The following is a 12,571-nucleotide window of genomic DNA, read 5'->3' as shown; positions in this document are numbered from 1 at the left end:
TGCAGAAAAAAAAGGTGTTTTGTTTTTACTCAGATTAAGAGAGAGTGAAAGCAACAGTGGAAAAAGGTTGCCCACTCTTGTAACGTTAATATCAGTGTCCCTGACCATGAAAGATTGCTGCAATCTCACTGTTGAATGGATTTTCTTTTCCAAGAATATCAGGCCTTTCCTGGAGGAGCTTCTTCCAGAGGATTCTTGCTTCAAGGGCAGAAGCAATCTAGAAGCAGTTAAAAAAAAGTGGATGAGCGGATTCTATGTTACTTTAAATTCATGCCCAAAATAGCTTTATATGTTAAAATGTTTGCAGATTAGATGTCATTAAAATACAGAAATATGACAAGTTGGCAGCAGTAGCATGGCGATATAATTAAATACAAAACAGCTTTTTCTTTATTGCTATACCTTCTAGGTCTGTGCAAATCTTTGAGGGAGTGCTTCACTTTGACAAAGGCTTGAAGCTGTTTTTTCAAATCAACACTGGCCTTGCTCCTGAAAGCAGACCAGGCATATTCTTTCCCTGTGCTAGAATAGGCTTCTGCATATACCCAGTGCAACACTATCTTCTGATGTTTCTGTTACTCACCAGAAGCCTATTCTGAGTTTTGCAAGTGCTAGCTGAGGGAGGCAAAGTGAGCAAGGGAAATCATACTGCCTTTCTGCCTCAAGGAAGAGAATCATATTGCCTGTAAGTGCAAAGCTCTTCATCAAAGTGGAGTCAAATTGCTTTTCTTAGGCTTAACATTTTAACCATAACATTAATGGTTAACATTAATAAGCTCAGTATGACTCAGTAAATCTCTTCTTTTCCACATGTGCTTATTGTTCAGACCCATTTTGCTCATAAGGGAAGAACAAGCCATCAATGTACAAAACTGAAAGCTTAGCATCCAACAGTAACAGAATATATACAGTATATTCCTAGCTGAAGTTTTTGACCCACAATTTAAATATTTACATTATTAATTCAGTCAGGTTGCAAAGAGTATGTGACTGATGGATGGAATAACATGCACAGTCTTTTGAGGGCTGCATCAGTGACACATCACTCTCTTCAAACTTCTTCAAATTTCTAACTAAATATACAAGAGGGAATCAAAGATTAGGCCACACTGAATTCAAAGCCTCCTTTTTTGAGTTGATGCTGATGTAACATTACAACTTCAATAGTTCTAGGAGATTATCATGCAAAGAAAGAGAATCAGCAGTGGGGAATCCTGATAGGAGAAACCTGCAAGAGTGATACTTCTGTCACAATTATTGGGGAATTTGGCAAATCATTTTTGCAAGCAGACTTTACCATAATAGCATTCTTTGGAAACTTCTTCTCCACTGGAAATATGAATGGAACTGTCACTCCTGATTTTCAGGAAAGCTGTTTAAAACAGACTTCATAGAAGGCCTTTCCTTAAAATCTTATTGTGGGGCACTTAACATTTTAATGTGAGAATGGACAGTTCATGATGTGTTGCTTTTAATGAATAGATTCTTTTGGTATAGTTGGATTTTTATATAAAGTTATTTTTTATTGGCTTACCAAAATTTACATGACCTCTATTCGTCCAGTTCTATGTTTTGGTTATTGTCCTTTGTTTTATTATACACTGTGAGGGATGGGGGGAGCTTGTGGAATGCTTATGGAGTGCAATGGTGTAAACAGATACATACTTCAATGGAAATTGGCTCCCCAATTCCAAATCTTATTTTTCCATTCCTAAATCAAGATGTCATGTTGCCAGATTTGTTCCTTTCCCCCTACCGCACACACATGTTACAGAGCTGCCTGTATGACTTACTAAATCTGGATTTCAGTTCTCTAAGTTAGATAACGGCATCTTTTCAGCTTGACCTTTTAAAATATGTAATTCTTACATGGCTTTTTCAGCTTTGGAGTTTTCTGACAAATACTTTTTGTCATTTGGAAGGAGAACATCTAATGGCCCTCAAGCTGTGTTCCAGCCATACAAAGCAATTATAATTCTTCACAATAAACAAGACAAATCGTGTTTGCCAGACTCTATATTGCTAAATCAGGTTTTTCTTTAAAAGCATGTCATTATTTTATTTTGTAACTCTTCGTTAAAATGCATGGTCCTGTCATGTACAAAGCAATCAAGCATTTGAAACAAGCACTGCCTTTGAAGCTATGTAATTTCCTGAAGTGCCATACATACTTTTAGAGGAAGATGCTATGGGCAAGAGGAAATTTTATCCTAGTTTAATCAACATGCAGGTAGGGAAAGAAGAAATTCTGTTATCTTCCCAATGATTCCTATGCTATATTTAAACTTCCAGAACCAATTCATTAAGGGATGCCCATTAAGAATGGATATTCTAGGCATGCTTTAATTGATCTTTGCCACACAATGCCTCTGAAAATTCTGTTTGGTTTTAAAGCAGTCTAACACAAATGTCACTGATTTCATCTAGACCTGATTCGCATTACTAGCAACCAGAGAGCTGCTTCTTCATGGTGAAAGCCTTCAGAGGAATTATTAACTATCTGAAAACTAGAATTATACATGGAGAATCAGAGAGCAAGATAGATTTCAGTCATAGTATTATAAAATTTATGTAGCTAATTCCAAATCAGTTAATAGCAGTGACCCTATAAGAGATGGGGAGCTAAGGTAAGCAAGAATAGAATTCAGTTTTAATATACATATTTATGCTTCAGTAAGTGTTAACAACTAGATTCTAGTATTCACTGGAAACAAGAAGGCTACATCAAAAGCTTTCAGGTTATCTCAGAAAGTCTTAACAAACAATGAGTTTTAACAATGGGTTAATTGATGGTACTTTTAACTTTCACATGTAATCTGTATCTGCATATCCACCCCATCTTCTCCCTGCTTTCCTTCCATCCCAATTTAAATCCTACATCACTTTAGCCACTACATGCATCTCATGAAATGAGATGCAGCTCATGAAAGCTTGTACCTTGTACCTTTCAATAAAATATGTTAGTCCAAAAAGGTGCTACCAGATTTTCAATTACCATATTCTTCTACATTGAGAGGTATAGGAGGTCATACGAGATAAGGCAGGTATTTCCTGGAAGGGCCATGAGTGGCACAACTCTGCAGGTTGCAATATCACGCCTCTTCAAAATATCTGTTAATTTGCTTTCTGAATGTATCAATCACGTTTTCTCTCTGGCTAGGTGGTTGTTAGTAGACATCAAAAACTGACCGCTCTTATTCCTTTTTCCATTAATTTTAATTCAATGTTACAATTTTCCTTTGATTTCTGTAGAGATGTGGAATCTTTTGCTTAAAGTGCAACTCAGAGAACTGTGGAACTGACTGGGATTAGCAGATGTAGAGAGGAGCAATCCTGTCTAATGTCCTTAATACCTCTATATTCCAGGAGCTAACTAGGCTTTCAACAAACCTCCCCTCCATGTCTCTGGGACAATCCCCAAACTGGATCTATCAAACACCTGGGGTTGGCCATACTAACTAGCCCATCCTTCCTGCAGAGTCTCATAGCTCCAATTAATCTATAAGTACAATGAAGTGACCTGTCCATGACAAGGGACTGATAGAAATGTCCCCAATGCCCAATCATATTCCAAGGTAAAGACTAGGTGTAATGGTCATGCCTGTAGTAACTGTCATGAGTGAGGATGGCGAGCAGGGGGCTCCCATCCAGGCTGTAAAGCGCATGCATAGTACTGAGGAATTGAGTGGCCATTCAAAGAGACACAGATCAGGCCCGCCTTAGCCTTTGGGGTTTATATGTCTGGGTTTTTCCCACGCTTCTTCAGTTTGTTAGGATTTTCTGTTATGTAGCAGTAATAAAACACTAGAGACCTATTCCTTGTCTCAGCGTGGTTCCTGGCTGTTAGGACAGTAACCTAGGAAAAACCCATGGTTATTGGTGGTCATGAATTTATGAGCCAATCTGACCAAAGAGAGGAGAGGTTAAAATCATCCAGACTAGAAATTTGGAGAAATCCATAATCACCCTTGCAATGAAATCAGACTCAGGATGTAGCACTGCTATGCAGCTGGGTATGTTACAATAGCAGCCCCTTCCCCACCAGCTTGTCACTTCTCACAAATATAGCCCCATGCCTAGCCATCTGAAGAACAGTGCCCTTTGCAAGTGCCAGGGATCCTGGTGAACAATTGCCACTCCACTTCCCCTACTCAAGCCTGATGCAGTACTTGATACCTGTCCAGAAAGATTTCAGTGAGGGTGTACTCCACTCTCCTTGTCCAGCTGGGTTCGGTGACACCCACCAGATTTGTCATCTTGTCCATTATTATATCATAGATGGAATTGGATTTATTACAGACTGATATGGCATTTACAAGCATCAGTCTGATCCTGATATGCCCAGCAAACCAGATATCTATCTCACTGGTAAGACTAGAAACAGAAGTAGACATTGGCACTTATTTTATCTCTCTTTCCCAAGGAAGATTCAACCTCCCTCCCCACATCAAATAACTTTCTATACTTCCCCCTGCCTGTTATCCTTGCCTTTATCTCAGTCCGCCCTTAGCTACTATGCTCCTCTATCTACCTATCCCTCTAACTGTTGGAGGATCCATCTAACACTAACCTTTGAGGACCAGCATTGTGTGCACAAGCACCCCAGCATTGCAAAGAAAAAGTGATTCTCCCTCCCTCCCTATCCCTATCTCTTATCCCTATCTTTATATATCTTCAATCCAGAAACATTTTCTCTATTTCATTCTCCATTCTCAAGCAAGGCTAAACCAAAACCATTCAGCAGGTGTATGCATGTGTGTATGTCTGTGAATGTTACGTCTTATAAATCCCTTCCCTCTTTGGCAGGAAGGCTCAAGAATGCTGGATTTCCTTTTCTTTAAAGATTGTGGCAGAAAGACCACTGGTGAACTTTAAATTGACACTATAGAGACACAATTCTCAGGGAGTGAAAGAATTGCATAATATCAGAGGCAATTGTATCCCAAAGATCCTAAGTGATCTTAATTATCACGCAGAGCTATCCTGTATGTTGTCTGATTCTGTGTTTTGTAACCAAGCACCATCATACTAATGGAAAACATTACCTCTCTTGTACATCTAGATTTTCCTTATTATCTCTTTTATACTAGAGTAGGGATCCTGGGAGCTCCAGATGTTTCTGATCAAATCCCAGCATCCTCATCATTAGCCGTGATAGCTGGGTTTGCTCTGAGTTATAGTTCAGCAACATCTAGAAGGCCACAGATTCCTCCCTTCTGTTCTAAATCTACCCACCCATCTTGCCTGTTACCTGATTAGGATGAAATCCATCCATGGGTTCTAATAGTTGCCAGATCTCTCCTCCCATATTCTGCCACATCACAATAACTGCAAAACAAATAATTATAAAAGATTATGTACCATAGACTTCACACAGCATCACTAGAAATATTTTTAGCAGGTGACTACCACATATGAAGATGATAATGATCTATGTAGCATTGTCAGAGCAAATACTTTATTCAATCCATTTTCCTTCCAGGCAACATTTAAACTCCTCTAAGATATGTATGCACAGCAAACTGCTGGCAGATCAATTCACATTCATTTCCAAGCTAGAACAAGACTAAAATGAGGCAGGCTAGCCAATGTTCTTAATACTGATCTAACACTTTCATCTTTTATATTGTGACTTATTCTGCACCAAGGTTCAAAGTCACCACTGTCTGGAAACAAAATGGACAATTGTATGGGATATATATGTTTTTGATATATCATTTAGCTACATCATTTTTCATTACTGCATATTTGCTAAGAACTAATACATTTTCTGGAATATAAGGATTATTAATAGAACTTCCTTTGATTCTATTATTTCTACTCTACTAAGTAACTCTGAGCATATGCATTAGTGATGAAGAAAAAAAGTTGTTTGCTAACATAACAATCACTATATAGAGCCTAAAATAATCTAAACCTGGTTTTGTCAGATTCAGCCCACATTTTCACCATCTGTTCTCATATTTCCAGAGTAGCCATATTATTCTATTGAAACAAAACCAAAAAGACTTTTTTTTCCTTATAAGCCTTTTTTGTTTTCCCAGCTTTAAATTTATATATTGTATCTTCTCTCAGAATGATACTCTACTCCATGCCATCTGATCAACTGTAGTCCATGAAAGCTTATACTATAATATTTTTTTACATATTAAGGTCCCTATGGAAGGATGGAATAAGAATCTACAGAACAAAACATTATGCATATTTCAGTAGTAAATTAACATTATAATATTAGTTTATTTTATAATATGTATCCAGTGTCATCTATTCTTAATTGATGGATTCTGCATAAACAGTGACAACAATCCGTCAATGATCCCAAATACTTATAGAATTTTTGTCTTCAGTGAAACACAACAGATTCAAGGATGGGCTTCTTTATTTCTCCTCTTTTGCAGCTAACAACAGGGTCAGCTTGTTAGAATAACATTTAGAGTCTTGGTACTTCAAAGCTTCTATATGGCATTTCAAAGAAGGAGACTGTAGAGTCTTCACACTTTCATACCTGTATCTTGGTTCTTGTTATCTTGCATTCTTATCCATTGTAAAGCAATTCTCCCATGTAGTTGGGCTTAAACTGCCATTGATTAATGTTTTATATAAGATCTATTATAATCTTGGGGCTCTTGCTCTCGGCTTACCTGGATCACTAACTCATTGTAACATGCTAGCTTTAGAAATAATAAAATGATAATTTAAGCCTCTCCAGTTGTTCACATTTCTTGGGTGAATTTTCCATTAGGGTCTCATCAGACTCTCTGCTCCTTTCTGTTTGAGTAATATCTCAAGCAGCATCATGCTTTGCATAGCTTGGTTACACTGAGGAGACAATAGATAGAAACAAGGAGTTCTATAGCCATGTAAGACATTTCCAAGCATTTTAATTTCCCTAATCCATCTTAAGGTAATATTGAAGATCACAGAAGACCACAGAATGTGTGCAAACTTTCAAGTTCTGAAGCTCTTCATTAGAAAAGATGCCAAACAAACCAAAAGCGGAAGGAAAATGAAATGCGGCCGTAGTTGAAGCTCTGAAATCTGTATGTGTTGTGAAGCCACTTTGTTTTTACAGTGTTCCAGTGCTTTTACATCTGCACAGTGGCAGATGGCAGATATTCTCAATGAGCATCTTCTCTCAGGCATGATCATGAGCACAAAGCAGATCCCTCAGCCCCTCATTTCTGCTAGAGGGGTAGAGGAGTTTTTATTGTTTTAAAACAAAGACAGAAACTGGGTACCAGGACTAGGTAAAGGAGAGAAGGCTGTAATCCATAAGAATCTGGAAAATCCAGGGAAGCATGGAATGATCCATTTGTTTCTATGAAATAGGTAACAGGTTTGGAAATAATGTATATTTTGAATGTGTGCCACTATTCAAGTTTTATTGTCTCTGATACCTATTGTCTCTGTATAGTTGCCTCTAAATAGGAGCAAACCAACATCATCTTTACTCAGTCTTACATTCTTACATTTGTGTTGCTATCTCCTTATCACTGAATGTTTGTTTTTGATTGCTTAAAGCCAAAATGGATTTTTTAATATTTTCTCTTCCCCTTTTTAAAATAAAGTTTGATTCTATTTATTCATGTAGGATTGGTCTATTTCTCCATAAAGGAAGAGGGGCTGATATCCCTAGCCACATGCCTCAGCAATACAGGTCAGGAGTTGGGGCTACATCACTAATTTCCTTTTTTCTCATTTCCCCCATTTTAATTTACCACAAAGTAATATAGGATATGGATTAGGATGTGTAGACCCAGAGATTTTCTGGGAGGTCTGAGACCATCAATCTTTCACTCTAGGGCCTCAGCTATACAGCTACAATATATAATCATAGTTTTACACTGAAATATGGGAAAAATACAAATTAGGCTCCACCCAGTGCTATGACAGTTGCAGGCAGCACCTAGGATTCTCTCTAGAAGTTCTAGGATGAAGAAAAACTTCAGTTTAGTCCTCCATTTCTGAAAATACAAGAGTCTCTTTCCTACTATTAGACAGAGAAATTAATCAGTTCACTCTGGAGCGCAATTAGGAGAAACAGATTCCTACCGGTCATGCACCTGAAACAATACAAAATAATGTTTTGCAATATTATTGCAGGTTTCTTGCAATGAAGCAAATGCATTCTTCTTTCATGATCCAAATAAAGATGCAATGATGTCATTAACAATTTATATAAGTCTATGTACCTAAATTATCATTTACATCATTTACATTCAAGGCAGGAAAGAAAGTTTGCAACTTAAGAAAGTTAAAGAGAGCATAATACAGACTTTAAAAGCACATATTCCCTTCATTTTTCTCAGATTTTTAAAGGGCTATGATACTTAGGAACAAAGGAGTTCTAGTTTTTCAACAAACTATACTTGCTTCACTTTTATGGGGACTTTGGCACCACCCACATTTTAGTCTGACAGAACTGAATCCTGAAAAACCTGATGGGACCTATTTCTGATTAAAACAATGCAGGAGCATTCAAATTCCAAGTGTTAAAACATTGAAAGGGGGTGAGAAAATTGCATTTGCTGCTAAATATTTCATACTCTAATGCTCTGAAAAGGTTTAGCATTGAATTCAGCAAGACTGTAAACTAAAAATAGGTTACTGAATAGAATGGAACAGCAGCAGTGTAGAAGGGAAACTCAAGAACTGACACTTCAGCTAAGCAGAAGTTTTTAATTACAAATGTGCTTATGGGGACTATGAAAAACATTGCCAGAGGTTGTGTTTTGGCAAGATTAGATTTTTTTTTTACCAATGTGGGAAGTTAAATGATGTTAATTCTCCCCACATTCCACTAATTTAATGTAAGTTTACCATTTCAAAATAATTCGGCTCACCAGCAATCTGCTAAAGGCTGTTATGCAATTTTAAGTAGATATTCAGAATTGTTTTGATGTAAGTGCCTATTCCATTAGTAATTCTTTATTAGTAAAGAATATGTGACTGCTTCACTAAGTAAAACAAAAGATAAGTAATTCAGGATTCCTACAGCCCATCTACTGATAAAGTTCCATAATCAGTAACAAGCTTATTCCACTGAAGAATTGTAGGGGTAGATGTCAGCCCTTCAAGGTAAACTAGACTAGGAAACCAAAGTCATGCACGCTAACTCTAATTTAAGATTATAGTAACAAAATCTTGCAAGTCTGAATGTGCTTCCCCCATCCCTCCCTTTATCTTTGTGAGAACTAGAGAGGGGCTTGTCTGAGACACTTTCTCAAGTTATAGTTCTGCCCCAGACTCAGATTTCTTTTACCTGAGCATTGTCTTGGTAGCAGCTCTTCCTCCCGTCCCTCAAAGTTATTACTTCTACCCATTAAAGTATGTTAAAGATTTTAAACTCAAAACCTTTTGAACTCAAAACACTCCATTTTGTTCAAAATGAGTCATTCCAACTATTCCAGAAGTGTTCTTATTAGGGCTAGCATATCTGGGCTGCAAAAGTCCAGGTAAGCATGAAAGTAACTATTGGTGTCCATCATTTGTAAAAGCTGCAAAAAACTGCATGTGTTGGAGGAGGCCTCAGGAGGCTGTGAAGCAGAATGAAGTAAAAGCAACATGGCTGTTCCACTTCACTCTTAGCAGAGAGAAGGGGTTGTGTTGCTTTGTAAAGCAGCACCAAAGGAGTGTTTTGCTTGAATGTTTCCTGAAATGAAGTGTCCCTCCCTTGAAGATTTGTCTAGTCTGAATAGAAATTGAAATACTAAAAATAACATATTTCTTCAACAAGCTCTCCAGTACATCAATAATCCTAATAAAACTACCTGCCTGTAAACAGAATAAACTTTTCAAACTTTGGCTTCTACACAGTTATAGACTACCTCCCTACAGTGGGTTATACCTTCAATTAACCTACCTTTCTTAAAATTATAGTATTTAAAAAGGAAACACCCACCATCACAGGATCTTGCTACTGCGGAGTTCATGAATAAGAACCATCTCACCAAGGGAAGGAAGTAATATCACAGCCTCCATCCTTCTCTTCATGGACAAAGTTAGCGGAGTGATCAGACTGACTGTTCAAGTCAGGACAGGACAGTAGTGGTACCCAAGTTTTTAAGATGATCCACATGCATTTATTTAGCAATTTAGGCCATTCTTAAACACCCTAAAATTTTGTCCTTGGAGCTTCAATCTCGATATTCATCCTTCAGGCCAGCCTTCCCCTGTCACTTGATACCTTAGGCTCCTATTCTAGTCCCACACCTCTGGATTTTGGCACCAGTTTCACAAAGGTTGTTTTAAGCTAGTAAGCATTGTCCCTCTTTCTACTGATACATAACACGTAACTGTTCATTCAGATTGTGTCTACTTACTTTCTTTCAGTGGGAAATCCATGTAGAAAATGTCAAAATTGGCATATTTCTCAGATTTTGCTATTTCTTTCAAGACATTGGAAAGCTGCATGGCTCTCTGGAAAAAAAAAATCCATAAAACATGTGGCCTTACTTTATTGATACGAGAACTCTGCCAAGACTTCAGATAGTGTTCTCTCTCTCTCTCTCTTGCCAACAACATGTGAGCTTTGTATTGTCAGAGCATAAACTTTAGCTTCTCAGAAGGAAAATATATGTAAATATGCCAATTATAGTTTCAGTCAGAAAATTGACCTCTCTTTTGACAAAGAACTGTCTTTGTTTAACCCATCTCCCTTACTTCTGATTATCTTTAGGGTAGAGCAGGCAAAATTGCTGGACTGAAAACAGCCCTTGAGAATCATTTCTTTTCATTGAATGCACTTAGAGATGGTTCATATGTCAAGGGTACATATGAACATATGAACTTCTGAATATATGTGAAGGGGAAAACATATTTGCAAGGATATTCATGTCAAAACTAATTTTACTTGCACAAGTAAAATTAACATATCTGGGAGAACACAAAGCTACAAGTCTGTTCTATCGTGCATATGCATTCTTAGACAGAACAATCCCATAGGTGGATTGTCCCGTAAGGGCCAACTTTGGGATATGAATTTAATCTTTCTCTGGCAAGAAACAAGAAAATACAGACTATCCTGCTTCTAGCCATTTGAAATCCTATGTTTATATAAAGAAACTCTTTGAATCGAGCTCATTTCCTGATGACATCATGGACATGCCCATGAAGTACTCTAGGCAGCAATACAGAATTGGTTTGCCAGAGATTTCTTCCTGGATTTGTCTCTCTAGGCTATAAACCTGAGATGTCCTGGTGATCTCCCTTCTAATTACTAGCCAAGTCAGACTCTGCCTAGATTTTGTTTTGTGATCAAACTTGGGGAGGTATGCCACTTGCTTAAGCTCTGCTCCTAGAGTGAGTGTATGTCTATTGAATCACCAAGAATTAAACAGAAAATCTTAAGTGTTATTAAAATTCAGGCATTCCTTTTTTCAAAAGCAAAATAACACTACAACAATCCTGCTTTTCTTCTTCTTTTAAAAGTCTAAACATTGTCCTTTTAAAAAATGGAACTGATAGATGGATGATAGATAGATAGATGAGAGAAAGAGAGAGAGAGATTTAGATATAAGAGAGAGAGATAGAGAGGGAGATTCATACCATTTCTATATTACATACCTCTGTAGTCAGATTCCTAAGTGTGCCATTTGAATTCAACCAGCCATTGCATAGATTTATCTGTGGAATGTGAAAATGCTGTTTTAATATGGCATCAGTATTATGTATGGTTGAAAAAAAACTGAATTGCTGAGTGGTAGCATGAAAAATAGCAGCTGGAAGTAGCATCAAAAACAATTCCTGAAATGATCAGAAGTTTAGATTAATAGCAGAGCATTAGACTTTCAGACCCATTCAGGAAATGCCAAATGAATGAGGATTAATGAAATGATTCACTGACATTTGGGAAACATTTGTTTTCAATAGATGCATCACAAACAGCCAATAACTGTATTCAGGTATTTCTGACTGTCAAAATGTTGCCAATATTTTTAGCAGTAAAGACATAGATGACTTACAAAAAGTTTGGCAGCGAAAGTTAAATATTAACATGGTGCTGTACTCTCCCATTACTTTTCCAAATGGAGAAGTCCTTAAAGACTAATGACTTCAGTCTTTGAGTTTTCCCAGGAACAGGACTGCCTGCTAGAGTATTGCATGGCATACATTTTCTAGGATTCTAGAAATAATTGATCACACACAGCCTTCTAGGAGCAGTAAAGCAGAGCACATTAGTTTTTATTATTTTATTTAGGATGTGCTCACCTCATCATTCAAGATACCTGGGAAGATATTCCCTATTTACAAGAACCTCTAGTACTAGAAGATGAAGTTAGATCAGCACTCTGGTCATTACCAAGTTGGAAGGCTACAGGAACTGATGAAATACCAACTGAAATATGGCGACTATTAAGCATGCAAACTATTGTTCAATATCCTTAATTTCACATGCTAGCAAAATAACCAGCAGATTAGAGCCCTGCATGGAAAAAGAGATGCCAAATGTTCAAGTTAGCTTTAGAAAAGGCCAAGGAACACAAGATATTATTGCTGATGCATGCTGGATAATCAAGAAAACCAAAAAAATACCAAAAAGAAGTCACCATGTGCTTCATTGATTATTGAA

General features: G+C 37.3%; 1 protein-coding gene across 1 annotated transcript in view; it reads right to left on the bottom strand.

Moving 5' to 3' along the window:
* Positions 1–12,571, bottom strand: part of AOAH (acyloxyacyl hydrolase) — an 84,436-nt gene continuing 71,865 nt past the window's right edge. Inside the window, exons 18-21 of the mRNA XM_063304035.1 lie at positions 11,566–11,625; positions 10,323–10,419; positions 5,252–5,328; positions 1–217 (exon numbers count right to left, since the gene is read on the bottom strand). Of these exons, the coding sequence (XP_063160105.1) occupies positions 92–217; positions 5,252–5,328; positions 10,323–10,419; positions 11,566–11,625 (360 nt within the window). The 3' untranslated portion in view covers positions 1–91. The remainder of the gene's footprint in view (positions 218–5,251; positions 5,329–10,322; positions 10,420–11,565; positions 11,626–12,571) is intronic.

The sequence above is a fragment of the Candoia aspera genome, chromosome 4 (genome assembly GCF_035149785.1).
Source record: "Candoia aspera isolate rCanAsp1 chromosome 4, rCanAsp1.hap2, whole genome shotgun sequence".
NCBI lineage: Eukaryota > Metazoa > Chordata > Lepidosauria > Squamata > Boidae > Candoia > Candoia aspera.
The sequence above is the reverse complement of the archived record's forward strand: the minus strand, read 5'-3'. Positions and strand labels throughout refer to the sequence as shown.